At 41.2% G+C, this 17391-nt stretch overlaps 1 protein-coding gene across 1 annotated transcript; it reads left to right on the plus strand.

Annotated features, from left to right (window-relative positions):
* The first annotated feature begins 923 nt into the window (after nt 1-923).
* FDX1 (ferredoxin 1) lies at nt 924-16288 on the plus strand. The gene is made up of 4 exons (XM_066175809.1): nt 924-1208; nt 6404-6528; nt 9295-9424; nt 13161-16288. The coding sequence occupies exons 1-4, from the start codon at nt 1039-1041 to the stop codon at nt 13273-13275; spliced, it is 540 nt and encodes a 179-aa protein (XP_066031906.1). The 5' UTR covers nt 924-1038; the 3' UTR covers nt 13276-16288.
* Nucleotides 16289-17391: the final 1103 nt, after the last annotated feature.

Raw genomic sequence — 17391 nt, forward strand, 5'->3', positions numbered from 1 at the left:
TATATTATCTCCCTCTTCAATCTCACTCTGATGCAACAAAATTACAAGGCATCAAGAATAGTCTTTGCAACCTCAAGTGTATCAGAGGTATCATTCCCTCCTCTTTTTCCCCATTCATTTCCATTCCCATTCGAAAGAATGATTTCAAAGCAATTGTTACATTTCTTCCTTATTTATTCAGAACACTCCAGTTAGGGTGTGGTAGAATGAAGGGTCTCTACACAACCATCTGATCAAAGCTACCAGAGACAAATTAAGCCCGCATGTGCAGTCTGTGATTGCTCAGGAAATTTCAAAATTTCCTGTGGCGCATACTGGTACTTGAGCCATGCACCATGACTGTTCACCCCCTGCTAGACCCTCTGACAACAGCACTGCTGTCCACTTGCTGATGCCTGTGTTTTAGAGGTTGGATCCTCCGTCGTAAGAAACAGTACTGAGGAACTGGGAATTTCTCCATGGTCCTGCCTGGACAGCATAGGCGGAAGGCTCAGACTCCCCAGCTGCCAGCTCCACTTCCCCGAGAGCTCCACATTATTTAATAAGATATTTCAAGGCAGTTCTAAGCGGCATCGACACTTGCCCAGCCTGGAACTGGAGCCCACTCCCTCACGGGTCAGGCCCCCCCAAAGGGACGTAGTGACGACCCTCCGGGTGACTCCTCCACGGCGTGTGAGCGCCGAGCCCTTGCTGTGACAAGAGATCCCTCGCGGACCCAGCCGGGCAGAGGGTCAGCTGGGCTCCATGACGCCGCTCTCCCGGGAAGAGGCGACCCCGCGCTGGGATCTGGGGCCGGGGGCGGCGCGGGACAGCAGCGCGAGGGCACTCGGGGGCACCTGAGGGCAGCGGGGGCGGCCCTGGCGCCGGCCCCGCCCCCCGCGCGCTGCCGCGCGCTGTGCGTAGCCCCGCGGTCACGCCGGCGGGGCGGGCCGCGCGCTGCGTAAACGGCTGCCAGGATCGCCGCCGCGCGCGTAAGCGGCGGGACTTTGCCCCCGCCCCGCCGGGCCCCAGCGCTCCCGTCCCGCCGCCATCGCCGCCATGGCCGCCCCGGGGCCGGCGCGGCTCCTCCGCGCCGCCGCCGCTTCCTCCCGCCGCTGGCTCTTCTCCTCCGCCTCGCCGGCAGCCGGGCCGAGGCCGGGCTGTGGCGGCGCTGCCGCCGCCGGGAGGGCGGCGCGGCCGTTCAGCCTCTCTGCCCGGGCGGTGCTCAGGTAAGGGGGCACAGCCGTGGAGCGCCGGGTGGGCTCCCTCCCCTGGGCGGCGGCCCGGAGGAGCCGGACGGGGCCGGGTCTCGGCGCTGCGGGCAGCCGGGGCCAGCGGCTGCCTGCGGCACGGGCCGCCCGAGCCGGGCTGGCGCGGGATGACCTTCCCGCGGTGCCCCTGGCGGGTCCCGGCCCCTCCGCCCTCCCCGGCGCTTGGCGGCGGCCCCGAGGCGCCCCAGGGTGGCCTCTCCCCCGAGCCGTGCCCGTCGGGCTGTGCCGGCGCTGCGGGTGGGCTCGGGCCAGGCCCCGCAGCCGCCCCCGGCACGGGTGAGGCTCGGGGTCGGTGTGACCTGGAACCCTGGTGACACGGCTTGTAGCGCTGTGGAACGCTGAACCGGCGTCCCTGGTGCTCAGACTGGTTTTCTAAGAGGTTGTGACCTTACTAAAGTTGCACTTGTTTTTCTTTTTTTCTGTTGCTTGGTTTTAGTTTTTTTGCGTGAAAGTCTGGCTGGGCTTGTGGTAGAAGTAAAGCACATATCAGAGAGATCCTAATAATTAAAGTATGTTCTGCCTTTGGTATAGTTTTTCTGTACTGAAGAGCATTTTTGCATCTTTCTTCACGGAAAGACTGGACATGACGCTTAGTGCCATGATTTAGTTGGCATGGTCATTTTTGGTAATAGCTTGAACTGGATGATCTCAGAGGTCTTCTCCAACCTAATTGATTCTGTGGTCCGATCTAAATGTGCAGAGCTCCTCCTCTCCTCACCAGTATGTATGAGTCGGTATTTTAGAACGCATTGCATCTCTGGGCATTTAATATTACACAGTCAACAGCTGTAGTTATGATGCTTATTACAGGTAGTCACAGATTGTTTATGCACAGCCCTCTGGCTTGTGGTTTGTATATTCAAAGGTAGGTCAGAGTCTACAGCTAACTTTCAGTATTTAAAGTGCTGAAGTTTTAAAAGCCTGATGTACTTGGCTGCCAGAGAAGTTTTCTATGCTTGGAGCAGGACCCACAATCAGCAGCCCAGCATCAGGGGTGTAGCCTGGCCTGTTTCCAGGAGATTGGGATAGTGCCCTCAACATCAAAGCTGTCTCAAATAGTTTGCTTTTAAACTCTCCTGTAGGTGATCTTTGACTTTGTTCCAGCAGATACTTTTAATATGGAGAGACTTAACTTTTCTAGCCTAGGACTCCCAAATGAGATGCGTAAGCTGCTAGGTCAGATCTCTTCTCTGAAGGATCCTGCTGGTAATCAGTTGGTTTTAAGGTCCCTGATTTGCAGTTTTTAATTCAAAAACTAAAGATGTGATGTATTGACAAGTTTTTTAAGAGGTATTAAAATAATTGAAAAAAGAATCCTGTAAAGGGAAAGCATTTCCTTACCTAATAGTAATGTAAGACCTGTTATCCCCTCAGGTCTTTCGCAAACAGGCTGATTACAGAATGGAATTTATTTACATTCCTTTTGGAATCACACCAGCAAGAAAGCTTATGCAAACAAGTGTTTCCAATATTGTTTATATACTCGATGTCATAACCTGGCTGAGTGAGTTGGGAGAAAAGGAAAATTCTTTTATATTACTATTCTCTCTCCATTTATGCATAAGTTACTTTCCCTGGGCATCCTATTTGAGACCCAGTTCCTGACCTTTATATAATCAGCCAGTGTTATTTCAGTAAAAAGATACATCATTATTTATGTATGTAAAATCAGCTGTATTTGTGTCTAGAGGATGAAGACCTTACTATACGAAACATTACCTGTAGTGATTCCTGTGAGCAGAGGTTTCCAAGGGTTTCAGTGGAGCAGCAGACACTGTTTTCATTTCCATTTCCCCCTTTCTCTTGTTCCTGTTTTATCCCTTATCCTTTCTTTTAATTTCATGGTGAACGTTAGTTATTTCAGAATTCTTTTATACCAGTCTGGTTATCTGTACAATGTTTTTGGTGCACAGCATATTAATTGCATGCTTTAAAGATTAGTTGAGATTTATAACCTCTGTTGATTGAGGCCTGTATAATAGTTTAATTCATGGGACTCCTTGGGCAATTAGGGCTGTTGGATTTGCTGTTTCTGTGGCTGGTTCACAGCATTTTGGTATTTGGATTGTTGTTTTTCCTTGATACAGACAATGTCTAGGTGGACAAACCCGGCGTTACTTGAAATTTATAAAGCCTAAATATTGTTTCATGTGGATGAGATTTTTGTTTTAATGGTATCCCCCAGTTATTGAGAAGATTGGCTCAGTGTGTGTTTTGAATGTCTGACCAGTCTGATTATTACATACACACACTTCTGAAAGAATTTTCACCGAGTGAAGCACCAGAGATTGTTTCTTTGAAATATTTTAGCTAAGTGAAGAGTGATAGAAGGTGGGAATAGCAAAAAGCCAGATCTACTGAAAGACTTAAGAAGGCTGTATCTAACTTCACACAAATAAATAAATTTTAGTTTCAGTTATAAATCAGGGTGGATTAGGTCCTGTCAAAAGATTAATTACTGTGTCAGTTTTTAACAAAAGTCAGTGACCTGGGGGTGGTGCTTCCATCTGTCCCCTTGCTGCTTCCACACCATGAGGCGCAGGCAGCCACAGTGCAGGTCCTCAACTGGCTGAGGCAAATGACAAGAGGATCCCGCTGCTGTTTCCTTGTTTTTGTTGTGGGCAGTGGCACTTTCGTCAGTTTTGCTTTCTGGGTCCAGTTGTTTTTGTGGTTGATTTTCATCCACGTTAGCAAAAAGAGTTGGCTTGTGGTAATACTGGTGTGAGGGTGATGGCAGGGTGATTTGCAGTGAGGATCACCCAAACCCACATTTTTATGCTGTAAAGAGATTTAATCTGATCATGAAACCCAGATTGTGTCATTGCAGTTTAAAGTTTGAGTAACACAGCCATTCTAAACTGGTGTAAATCTCATCTAAGGGTCCCGGTCTGACTGCTGGTTCTGACATCTGTGGGGTAATTGACCTTGGCTTTGAGCCAGTGCATTCCCAGACCGAGGTTACTACAGGACACTGTGAGGCTGGAGAAACAAGGAACAAAGGAGTGGGGGCAGGACTGTTCCTCACGTGGCACTGTGGTGTTTTATCAGATCCAAGTGTAACCACAGATGAAGACAGTTTCAAGTGTATTTTGAAAACTGGGAGGGAGTTGACTTGTCATTTACAAAAGTTCCAGGGATCTAATGGATGCCCAGACATCTTACTGTTTGGTCCATGGTACTTGTGAGTGCCTAATCCTATAATAAAGAGCATGTTTAGGATACTGGAATAAATATTTAGTACTTGCCATGTCTATACCTTTGGCAGAGCATTCCCAGAAATGCAAGTAGATATTGCACTGTGTCTCCTGTCAGCATTGCTTTTGTCACGTTGACAGAAATATTTCAGCAAAGGAGAGTGTACTTTGAGCTCAGGAGGGGCTTTTTGAGGCAGTTTAAAATTATACTGTCAGACGTTAACTTGGGCTCTCAGAATGTGAATCTGTACCTTTCCAGAGGCAGCCTAAACCCATCAGTCTCAAGCTCCCAGAGGAGGCGGTGAATTTTGTACTAGTTTATCTAAGTGGGCGCTTGTTTCCTTGGTTCTGCTGTGGGAGGTGTTAACATAGCCGAGGAGCAAAATGAAAAGCAGAGTGGTTTCTTAAACTCCCACAGAATGGTTTGCTGGTGGTCCTTGGATATCACAGGTGACTGTGCAACATAAATCATCTTTTGTAAGGATATATCTTTAAGATTTCTGAATTTTTTTTTTATGAAACACGCTTCAGTTGCATTCTGCAGGTCAGTGAGGTCAAGCCTTTCTTAACAATTATAGTTTTGGAATGAATTTATAGTTAATAGTGGCTTGTGGCTGCCTTATGGAGAGGGGACTGAGGGATGATAGGAAAAGAATTGAACATGACATATTGAATCATCACAGAGCACACTGGTGCTGATGGAACTTGACTTGGGGCAGGTGTATGAAGTCTATAGCAACAAACATTTGTTGTTGTTTCATAACAAGCCAGGACACAGAAAACACATTCTTTTACAGTCAGTTACAAAAATATTTTGTTCACTGATTTTTTCAGCATGGCCACTTTCAAATTTTTTCTTTAATATTCAGATGTACAGGTTAGAGTTTTCCAGGGGGTGACTTGATATTCAAATTTGCATATTTTTCATATGTCATAAATCACTGCAGGCCCACAGTTACTAAGACGGGTATGGGTAATATGAACCATGTGGTTCTTAAACATGAATTTCACATGGAAACAAAAATTTTTGAATTAGGTTTTTAGTTGTTCTTTTTTCACCTGTCATCTCTTGGCAGGTTTCTTCACTGTCCATCCAGCAAGTTTTTGTTTTGGTCACTTACTGTAGGAAAGAAAATAGCCTGTTTAAAATTGAGCATACTGTATTTTATTAGTATATTTAAAGCTCTCCTTTAATTTGAAATAAAGTAATACAGAATGCAAAAAAAAAAAGGTTAAAAGCTTTAATCTTAAGACATTTTTGTGCAGACTGAAAGTGATTTTTTTCTTAAATAAACATTTGTCTGGAAAAAAAAATTTAAAAAAAATCTTTCTTTCCTTGAAACCAGTGTAAAAATTTTGTACTTCACTAGAATTAATATTTACAAGATGAACTCCTCAGATAATCTGTGCCTTAAAACGGCAGAATGCTGTTGGAGAATTTTCAGTTGTTGGGGGAGAGAAGAATTAAATTTTGGAACTAATAAAGTAAAATATCTAAAACTCTAAGCAGAAATGGGAAAATTTAGAATTTATCCTAAATGATAATTATGAGAACAACAAAAAATTCATAATTCCAAAGCAAGAGTTCACAGAAAGGTGGGGAGATAAACATTTCAAATAAGCTCCTATATTTGTTAAAAATACAAATATTGTGCCTAAAATAAACTGACTGTCTTTGGTGAAAGGCAAAACATCTGGATGCCATATAGCTTATAGTGACAAAACAGACACCAAGAGTTTGTTTTGTTTTTTTTTTCTTGTTTTTCATGGTCTTTGTTCAATATACAGCAGTAAAAGCCTGTACCTCTTGCAGTTCTTAAAAGCTAATAACTTTAATTTCTCTTCTCTTGGAGCTGATAGTAGTAGTATCAACTATTATTTTAGTATTATTCAATCAATTCCAAAGCACTAAAAAAAATCTAGAATTGTTTAATTGTGTTGTATCATTTCCTTTTTCAGCTCAGAAGATAAAATAACTGTTCATTTCATAAACCGCGACGGTGACAAACTAACAGCCAAGGGAAAACCTGGAGATTCACTGCTGGATGTTGTTGTTGACAATAATCTAGACATAGATGGTTTTGGTAAGTAGATTCACTGACTATTTTATTCAGCGTCTAGAACTTATGTTCTTCTTTATGCATAAATATTTATAGTACCATTTAGATTGGAAAAGACCCTTAAGATCATTGAGCCCAACTGTAAATGAATATTTTATATATAAAACCTAGCTGAACTTTGCTGGGATTTTCTCCCCTTTTTTTCCTCCTGCATAGAATATTTTGGTTCAAGTTTTAAAAAAATACTTGGGGTGATTATTAAGTTGAGTGTTAAAGTGGGGAATACACACGGAGTGCCGTCAAAGTGGAGTCTGAGACATGCTGCCTGCAGACCTCTTCTGAGCTGAAAGGTTCTGTTCTGGAGGCAACACAGAACTGGTGTGTTTCTAACAGTGTCTGGTTACTTCTGTAGTGCCAGTCTGTCTCAATTTATTATCAGGCTTTTTGTAGCACCGTATTTACAGCAGAGGAATGCAAAGTGAAAGAAACAACCAAGTCCATGTCAGTAAGAAAGGAAGAGCAAGAAGTTTAGTTCTTATTACAGAACTGGGGTAAAGGAGACCTTGCGAAATTCTAACTTAGTACTAGTTCAGTTTAAAATCAAAACAAGAGGAATTTAAAACTTGTATTTCTTCAAACTTTTGCACTTTCCATAGTTACAATCATAGGATGGTTTGGGTTGGAAGGGACCTTGAAGATCATTCAGTTCCAAACCCCCCTGCTATGGGCATCTTTCACCAGCCCTCATTGGTCAAAACACTAGAACACATTGCTCAAAGGTATTAGGTAACTGCAGTTAAATACCTTGGGAAGATATTTATATGAACGTGAGCTGGAAAATTAATAGAACTAAAGCAGAAAGTGGTAGTACAATTTGCAGAACTGAATGCATAACATGAAGCACTTGGTAAAAAAAGAGAGCAGCAGAGTATTGTAGCACAGTTTGAAATTTGATGTGTGTTTTAGTTAAGTGCAAATAAATTTTACTGATAGAAATAAAAATTTTGCTAAGATTTAAAATCTTATACTTAATATTTGAGACATCTTTTATGTCTAGAGTTGCATATATCTGCGGAAGAAAAATTGTATCAAAATTTTTTAATGCAATTAGCTTTATGTATCACTTATTAAATGACTCACTTAGGCTTATGGCTGGTCTGCTTGTATTCTACAGGAAATGTTCTCTGTGTCAGTATCAGCTGTGTTAAAGCATTGTGGCAAAGTGGGGAAAAAGCAATGCTGTCAATGAAGGGAAGCCAAACTGAAAGTTTGGGATACTGTTACAGTCTTTAATTATAATATGTGCTATTCCCATTTCAATAACCACTTGCTAATGAAATATCATACTAGGGCAGAGAAATAATGTGGTAAAAATGTATATTCTTTGTTTAAGAAAAAAGTAATGAGGGAAAAGTAAAATGTAAATCCTGCTTATTTGCTTCTATCACTAGGGGGCATCCCATATGCATTAACAATAATAGAAATGTATTTGTATAAAGGGTTACAGATCTATTGAATGTTTCAGCTGCACTCAATTTGTTTGTTATTGCCAGTTTTGCAGTTGTAGAAAGATGTTCCACTGTTCAAGGAGACTGGTCAGTGTTCTTTCCTTCCCCCCTGACCCCTCCCCTCAATTTCCCAACATTAATGATCCTTAAGCTGCTGATGTGTTGAATTTTATGTTTTGGCATTTTAATTAAACTCTGCTTTTTCACGTGTATTTGAAGACATGATATAATTTAAAAATCAAATGTTGTATTACAGTGTTGTGGTCACTTTGAATGTATGCTTTGGTACCATAGCAGTATGGTGCTTTCTGTGGGGTTCTCATGGTCTAATGATAAGTTCCACTATTTAATTTCATAGCAGTGGTTATACATACAGTCTTGCTTCCCTTATTTCCAAAGGATTACAAAGGTGATGTGGTCACAGTACTTTTGGTTCTGCTCTCCTTAGAAATAAGCAAATAAGTGAAGATTGCCTAATGTGTTATCTGATTCTCTTCTATCAATTTAAATCTGAGCCTGAGGTTGTATTCTCTACAGTATTTAGCTTTCCCCCTCTTCCTGAAGGTGCATATTTCTTTTTGAACACTGTGGAGAGCTTGGTGCCAGCCCAAGACACAGCCCAATACAGTGACAGAGACAAATTTGTTAGAGTTCAAACTTGTACTGTGCTGTGGTGGCCCAATATCTGTAGCAGGTAGGTGGAGTTGGTGCTTGTGCTGCTCTGCCCCAGCAGCTTGTTAGGTCCTTGACTCATAGTCGAACACCTTGTAATCCATGTAGGCCATCTCTCTCTAGCCTGACTACCTTTGTTGCTGTGAATTACTCTTCTGTTGAGTGAGAAGTATAAAATCCCTCCTCCCTGTACTTCTGAGGAACTGTTTTTGTGTAGCAGGTGTCTGCTGTTAAACTTCCAGAGAAAACCTCAGAATCGTGGGAAAGAGAGCTAAGAAGGATCAGCATTGGAAATAAATAGTGTTGATTGACAGCATTGTCTGCTTCTATAGTAGAAAGCTATTCTTTCTTTAAATGGTGGAAGGGGAATTAATTAAGTATTTTAACTGATTACTTAGCATTTAAGTAAATCTTCGTGCTATAGTAACTGTAGAAATACTATGGACAGTTGAAATCAGAGTAGGTATATGAATGTGGGAATATACAGAACATTAATTTTGCTAATCAACCAAGACTTCCTATATGAAACAAACACATACAGAATTTCATCTGAAATTCAGCTGCAATTTGGAACTTGGATTTTCTATTATCTTGATTTATTTTTCTTTAGGTGCATGTGAAGGAACGCTAGCCTGTTCAACTTGTCATTTAATATTTGAAGACCACATATTTGAGAAACTGGATGCAATTACTGATGAAGAGATGGACATGCTGGACCTGGCATATGGCCTCACAGAAACGTAAGGCAACATAACACTTCCCAACGTTACTTCCCCAAAGAATGGGAAGAAAGTTTTGCAGATGGGGCAGTCAAGTGTTCTTGGAGCACCTTAAACAGCTTTTAATGAATAGCTGGATTCTGTTACACAAATGGGACTGCTGAGTTTAAATGTTGTTGTCTGAATTACTACTGAAAAGATGTCAGTATTGTTTTTGTGCCTGAAAAGTGTCAGTTGCCAGTACTTTGTCTTCAGAGGGGTCTGGTGCAGAAATGTTAACACTAAAGTATGAGTGGAAACCCAGTTCTTCCACGAAAGCTCTGCCACTGCTATCCTGTGTGTAGATTTTCTTATTCTTGTTTCTCTTCCCTTTTGTTTTCTCTCCCTTGTCATCTGTAGCTAGTTAATGTATTTTGTGAATGTGTTTATGTCAGTATTTTAGGTTTTGGTCAGATCTTCTTTTCACAGAGTCACAGAAGGGTTGAGGTTGGAGGGGACCTCTTGAGGTCAACTGGTCCAACTCCCTGCTCAAGCAGGACCACCTAGATCTGATGTCCAGCACCATGTCCAGACAGCTTTTGAATATGTCCAAGGATTGAGACTCCACCTTCTCCAGCCTCCCTGGTATTTATGTGCATTGCTAAGATCCTTCCTCCAAGCCTTCTCTAGAACAAACAGTGTAGAGATATATCAGTGCACGTACTTGTTATGCTTTGGCTCATATCACAGTGCTTCTTGTGCGCATAAACCAGATTCCCTTTTGGGAGAAACTGATTCTGAAGCGTGCTCCGACTGCTGATAAGCATTAGATTAGACTAGTGGTACTCTAAGGTAAACCTCTTCTGTATCACCCTCACCATCACACATCTTGTAGTTAGGGTGTTAATTCTCATCACAGGCCCATTCCTGGTGGGCTGTTGTACTTGCTGGTGCACAAGTAGCCTTTGTCACAGAACGTGCCCTCACAAACAGCAGGCAGCTGTGCCTTAGGAGGTTTCATAAGCCCTTTCCTTCATCGTTCAGCGGAACCGCTTGAAGTTTTTGGACAGTATTTCCAATTGTGTCAGAGGCTTTATATTTGGTCTGTATAGCATGGCGTTTGTCTCTGCAAAGAGGTGCTCTGAATTAACTTGTCTATCTCCTTATATCAGTAAAAGGAGTCCTGTGCTCATAATTTCTACATGACAATACGCTTTCTCATTTCAGCCAAATCTGGACATTTTTGGGAGGTTGGAAAGGCGAAGAAGTCAAGCTGCGAGATACTTGCAGTTTCTTTTGTTTTATCATTTTTCCCATCTCACAAAAACCCCTTTTCAGTTTTGAAAAAAGAACAACCCATTAGCCTAGTAAGTGTGCTGCCTACCATAATAAAGAGTAACTTTAAGGTTCAGGGCCAAAATACTTCCTGAACAGCTCTGGAGGCGTGTGATCTAATGAAAACATTTTTTTCTTTGGCTGCCTTTTAAGTAAAGGTTTAAAGCAAGGAGATTTTACTGAAGAACTGGAAAACAGTAGCAAGCCAGAGCTCTCTGTTTAAATATTTCTATTTTCCCTATAAGTTCTACATACCAAATGAAGCTTTACACCGTCTGAAGGTGTTTGTACTTCTGTTAGGTTTTCCTAGCATCACATGTTCTTCCTATGGCCAGGGACCTTCCATTTATGTGAGAGGATGACTCTTCTGAAAGACAAAGCTTTATGCGGCTGGTATTTGCTGCAGGTTACCTGGACTCCTGTGCTGATGTAAATTTATGTAATGGAGATGCACTTCTATGTTCTGTCATAGGTATAAGCATAGAAGCTCCTTCTTGTCAGTGATTGAATTTGGGAAACTTTCAGCCAGCAACTGCCATGAGAGCTTGTGCTTTTCAAAATGAAGGATTAATTAGGTTAAAGTAAAATCGTTGTGATTAACTGCAAAACAATAGAAAGTATAAGATGGGAGAGTGCAAACCCTGGCAAGTTAAAATAAGGATACTAATGCAAAAAATAAGATGAGAAACAGCTTGCCAAAAGTAGGCAAATATTTTTGTTTCTAACCTATCAGAAACAGGAAACTTTGTCTACATGCAGAGCCAATGGGTGATGTAGAAGGTGCATGAAACATAAAAGCAAAGTTTCTTTTGCATTATTATCTCTAGAGGTTTTATGGGCTGTCCCTATACTGGAAGGTTTCTTCTGTGATCTTCTTTCAAACCAATGTGTCCATAGAAGTAGTATTACTGCAGATAAATCAACTGAGTGATAACAAATAGTAATGGCCAGGTAGCATTCACCCAGGAGCTCTACAGGAATTCAATATGGCATTTCTGAACTGCTGTCTGTAAGGCTTAATTAGTTGGTGTGAAAATGCTTCCACATCAAAGGAATGGGAAGGTGGGAACCCAGCTTTTAAAATGAGATTTAGCATTTTAAAGTGAGATTCGGAACTGAAAAACACTGTTACGATTCTCTTAGCTGTTACTTTTTTATCCTATCTGCTATGGGTAAGGAAAGAATTCAACAGAACCTTTATATAGAGGGATAAAGCAGATACAAAAATTCTTCATCTAAGTCACTGAGATGAAGAAAGATCTTGCAGTTCATGCTGTTGGCTTAAGTCTAGAAATTGTTCACTAAATTTTGAGATGCAACAGCATAAGAGCAAAGGCCCTGTAAAGGCTAAGTAATTGGTTTAAAAAAATCTTTTTAACAAGCAGTATTAAGCTGCCTGGTAAGAGTATGTGATCAACAACATGATGTAAAAGTGATTTGTGCTAGGTTTTAATGAGTGTGAGCATCCTTGTGAAAGACTTAGGAAAACACAGTGAGGAGTAAGGTTTGTTTACAGTGCTGTGGTAATATCATCACCTGCCTGTGAAAACATGCATGAGGATTTTGTGCTCTTGAGCAATAGGAAATGACATTTGGAGTTAAAAGGCAAATACAGATAAATGCATATGGAGAGGTGGGTAAGAGTGGGAACTTTACAGTCTTGAAACAGGTTGTCAGCTAGCTAGTGTCTTGCCAGGGACTGGTGCCCGTCCTTGCTGATGTCTTTAGTATTCTATACTTAAATACTGAGACATGGACATTGAATTAAAGTTATCCCAGCAATAAAAGCAGCTTGTGATGTCTGCAGAGTTCTGTTGTGGTATTAAATCTTCTGGTTTTAATTGCTTGTGTGCAACACCTGGTTTTCTCATGCTGAATGATAGGTATAGAAATGAAGGACGACATCTCTGGTGCCTTGAGTGTTTTATCCTTCTCCTTCCTATGTTTGTCTTTTCTGTCTTTTCTGGCTTACACCCAATCTTGAGTTTTTTAGTTTGAGTACATTGACTTCTGGATGGAGGGGCTAGGCTTTGCTTTTTCCAAGGCTTTCATTTAGATTCATTGCCTTTATCTCTTCAGAGGTGCCAGATGTTCCTTGGGAGATGAAGCATCACTCCCTGCACTGGACTGACCTGTTAGTGACCCACTAAAAAGGGAAGGGTCACCCATATGCTGCATTGTCTCAGTGAGCAGGAAGTGCGCAGCTGTGGGACTTTCCAGTGTGCTGAGTTCTGTTCTGGCCCCAAATCCTGGCTATTGCCACACAGATCCTTGTGCTGATGCACGTGGTTCACTTCTGTGCTGGATTAAGGCTCTGCACAAGAGTGGCTGTTCCTAGTTCGTGGTCTGTTTGGGATGGCTGAGTGTTGGAGACCTAAGGGGAGTAAATGCTGTCAGATTGTTGGTGGGCTAGAACTAACAATAATGTCCTCTTTCCCCACAGATCACGTTTAGGCTGCCAAATCTGCTTGAAGAAATCAATGAATGATATGACTGTTCGAGTACCAGAAGCTGTGGCTGATGCTAGACAATCAGTAGATATGAGTAAAAACTCCTAAAAAAATATCCTAGGGGTTTTAAAGAAGCTTAATTATTTTTATAACTTATTTTTAAATGTGTAATTAAATATTGAAACTTACATAATTGTGAGTTATTTTATATGACTATCAATATTAGATTAATGCTATTTTAATTTTCTTTATAGAACCTCTTATATTTTTACGCTTAAAATGCAATAATACTTCTTATAAGTAATCATTGGATTATAAACATTAGCGTGTGTATTACAGATTTCATATAACATTACTTTGCCAAAACACTTAATGACATTTATAAACTGGATCACTTGTACAGGACTTCTCCTGAAACAAACTCTGATCATTTCTAGGTGTCAGACCTGAGTGTGTAAGAGAAAAGACTTGCATGGGATCTTTTTGAAGTGTTGCCAATAAAGATGGTGTGCTCAGAGCTAGTTAAAATTCTCAGAAAATACGATACTTCCTCAGCAAAGAGTGGATTTTCAGGATAGGAATTTCCCAAACTTTGAAATCTTAATGAGATGTGGCAAATGTTGTCTTGTGAAAATATTGCTAAACTCATGAGTTGTAGGAGCTGTGTTACGGTTTAACCCAGCAGGCAGCTAAATGCCACATAGCCATTCACTTGCACCCCACCACTGCCCACCCCCCCTTCCAAATGGGATGGAGAGGTAGACTTGTGGGGAAAAAAGTAACATTCCTATCTTGATATAAAGACAGTTTAGTAGGACAAAAACAGAAAGGAAAACAACAGTAATAACGACAAATAAAATACATCAAACAAGTGAAGCACAACACAATTGCCCACCACCTGATGACTGATGCCCAGCCAGTTTCTGGGCAGTGACCCCTGGTGAAATTTTGCCCCAGCTGATATTTTGAGCATGACACCAAATGGTCTGGGACCTCCTCGTTGGTTACTTGGGGTTGGTGTCCTGACTGTGTCCTCTCCCAGTTCCTTGTGCATCCTCAAAAGGTGAGGTGAGAATCTGAAAAGGCCTTGACTTAGTTGTTGCTAAGCCGTGTTTACATTAAAGCACCAGTGTGTTATCGACATTATTCTGATTCTAAATCCAAAACAGCGCTGTACCAGCAACTGGGAAGAAAATCAGCTCTCTCCCAGGTGGAACCAGGACAGGCTGATGCACGATTTTGGCACCTGCAGCTTAACCCTGGCCCAGATCAGATGTCAGTAATCCTCAACAATATTTACATTTGACTACACCACAAATACTGGCATAGATCAGACTTAGAAGAGTGAGTCCTTGGAGCTGTGTAATGAGACACATACCCAGTGGAATTACAGTTTACCCATCACAAACTCTTACTGTTCTCTGAATTTGGCTAAGTTGGGATTGAACAGGACAATGTTTGTCTACTTCAGATTTGTTCTGAAATCTTAATCCCTTTTTAGTTTTGGGCTTGTGCATGAGGCAGTCTGATGTTAGCTCGGGTGTTCGGCTTGAAGAGATCGCTTAATTCTGGGCCTTGCTCACAGGATCATTTCTGTAATGATTGATGCAAACTGACCAAGTATTTGTTTCATAAAAATGGCCTAGGTTCCCCAGAAGCTACAGGGAAACCCCTGTGGTGAGATGGTGTCTGCATTGATGATGGAGCACTTTCAGTTGAATATTGTTTTAGTCTTTCTAAAATAGCCCAAATAAAATAATGTTTCTAAGCCTATTATTTTCTCCAACTTTGCATAAGTACTTATATGTACTGGTTATCACCAGTAGTTGTTAACTTTTGAGGTTTTGGGGCATTTATATATATATATATATATATAAACCATGTTTGTTTACATTTGAATGATCTAATGCATTCATTAACTCTTTGTTCTAACTGATGACATCTGGACATCTTTTCGTGCATTATTATATATATATTTATGGGAGGGGAGAAAAATTATTTTTCCAGTGTCAATTATTGGGATTATTTTGAGCTTTGTAAAGAGGAAAAAAAAAGGTTCCTCTTTGTTATAAGAATTAATATTTTCTAGAACTGTATTTAAAATAGATGTAGATGAGATTCTTTTATTTCTTCTCTTAGTTACCTCATTTCCTTCTCTTACCTTTCAGCTTTGTCCTAATGTAAGGTATACTAATTGTGGTCTGCTCAAAACTTAGTCATGTAGGGGTTTCAGAATACACTTCTGATGTAATCTGATTCAAATTAAGATTTCAGAATTAAAACTTCCAGGCTTTATAAAGGGCAGAGAGAGAAAGGTCAGGGAGATGGGTGGGCATAAATTGAAGAAATGTTATGAAGATGCTGCTGTCTTCCTCTCCTGCTGCTGTTACTCTAACCGTGACTGAGAGGTTGCCCTCACACAGTCCGACATTAAGGTAAATCTCACTCTGTATTGCCTTTGTCCTGAGCTCATTTATATACAGTTATTACTATTAAATCTTGAGGCTTTGTGGTTTTTGGGGTTTTTTTATGTGAGACAGCTGATCAGCTTCCAAGAGAGGGAACTTGGGTCATAACCAGATGTGTTGTGCATTTGTACATCAGAAAGAAATAAGAAGTTTCAGTATACTTGTGAGGTTTAGGGGTAGATGTTGATAATTACTGAGTTTTGGGCTCTTCTTGGTTTTGGGTTTATGTCTTGTTTTGTTTTTGTTTTTTTTTTAATTGGGTTATTGGAGGTTTTTTTTCATAGAGCACCAGGTACCTCTTGTGGGAATCTTGAAGTGCTTAACACTGTGTTAAACAAATGTGGAACAGCTCCCAACTGGGTTTTCTTTCTAAGCCAAGGTGGTTTCGTTGTGTGTTTCCTGTGACAGCTTCTCATTACAAAGACTTTGACTCTCCTATAGTGTGCCTGTGGAATGAATTACTCAGCACAGCAAGGCAAAAAAGGACACTTTGAAGTTCATTTTGAATTCTAGAGGTATCCCATACTGCACGCAAATGGAAATCTCAGAACGCAGAGGAACTGACTTGAGTCCCCAAAATGCACAGCTCAGAGATACTAGTTTATTGTCAAAATGATTTGCAAATAAATCTTATTTTTAACCTCTTTCTGACACCTCTTGTTTTATGGATTTTTCTTTCCTTCTTCTCTAAGCTACTGAATGTATTTCTGGGTGAAAAATGGAATTTAGCCATTAATGGTGCACTTTCAAGTGTAAGTATGAATTGTTGTGCAGTGACACAATTATTGTGTCAAAATTCGTTGAATACATGTTTACTTCCCTGTTCAAATAAAGATTATGGGTAATTTGCTTTCTAAAACCATTTCCTTTCTCTGTTAAAAGATGGGGTCAGTGGGTTTCTTCTGTCTCTCCCCACTCAAAAATGAGCAAATCAAAACTGTATCCTTTGTGTTGTAAAGTAAACTTTAGAAGCATACTCGAAGTCTGGTGCTGGCACAGACCTGTACTTTGCAAATATGGGCGGAGTGGTGGGTTGCACTGTCTTCTGTTGCTTGTGGGTAAAAAGGTCTTTTGGATTGGATTGTCCAACCATCCCTCTGCCTTTTCAAGACTCTTGGGGAAGTTTGTCTGTGGCTCTAGACTCTGTCCCCTCTACCACCCTAAACCGCAGTCAGGCCCAAGCCAGTATTCCCACTTCTGTGACGTATTTGTATGGTTCCTGAAGGGGAAAGAAGGGTCTGCCTTGCATTCCCTCACCACCACCTCTTGATATCTCAGAAGTTCCCATGATCTGGACTGCAGGCTCTCTTGAGAGTTAAAAAAGCAAGTGCTGTAGTCAGTTTGTGGCTCTCCGACAAAAACTAAATCTTGGAAGTTCATTATATTTGGCTGTGGGGCTCCAAAAGATTTAAGACAGCCATGTCCAAAACTAATTCACATCCCAGTTGGAGGCAAGCTGAAAAGGCCGTGTCCAAAAAAGCTGCAGGGAAGAGGCAGTGCTTGCCCTGCTCACAGGTCCAGGCTCGTGTGTGGAGATTTCCTACAGCCCATGTTTGCCCTTGCAGGGGACAATGTAGTATACAAAATATTAAAAAAAAAAAAAAAAATTAAAAAAAATCCTTATTCCTTGGGAGAAAAAAGGAGAAATAAATCTTTAAAGCAGGAGAGGAGATGCTCAAGCTGAATCAGTGAGTTACCCAATAGCAGAAAACATTGGGAAGAGTGCAGCTGCTTGAGGTAATTTCTCCTCAAGTGA

Source organism: Chamaea fasciata, unplaced genomic scaffold (assembly GCF_029207755.1).
Source record: "Chamaea fasciata isolate MVZ Bird 193981 ecotype frontalis unplaced genomic scaffold, bChaFas1.0.hap1 SCAF_2, whole genome shotgun sequence".
Taxonomy (NCBI): domain Eukaryota; kingdom Metazoa; phylum Chordata; class Aves; order Passeriformes; family Sylviidae; genus Chamaea; species Chamaea fasciata.

Coding starts and splice junctions, on each gene's coding strand:
- FDX1 (XM_066175809.1), top strand. CDS start 1,039: ATGGCCGCCCCGGGGCCGGCGCGGCTCCTCCGCGCCGCCGCCGCTTCC. Junction 6,529..9,294: donor TCTAGACATAGATGGTTTTG/GTAAGTAGATTC, acceptor ATTTTTCTTTAG/GTGCATGTGAAGGAACGCTA. Junction 9,425..13,160: donor GCATATGGCCTCACAGAAAC/GTAAGGCAACAT, acceptor CTTTCCCCACAG/ATCACGTTTAGGCTGCCAAA.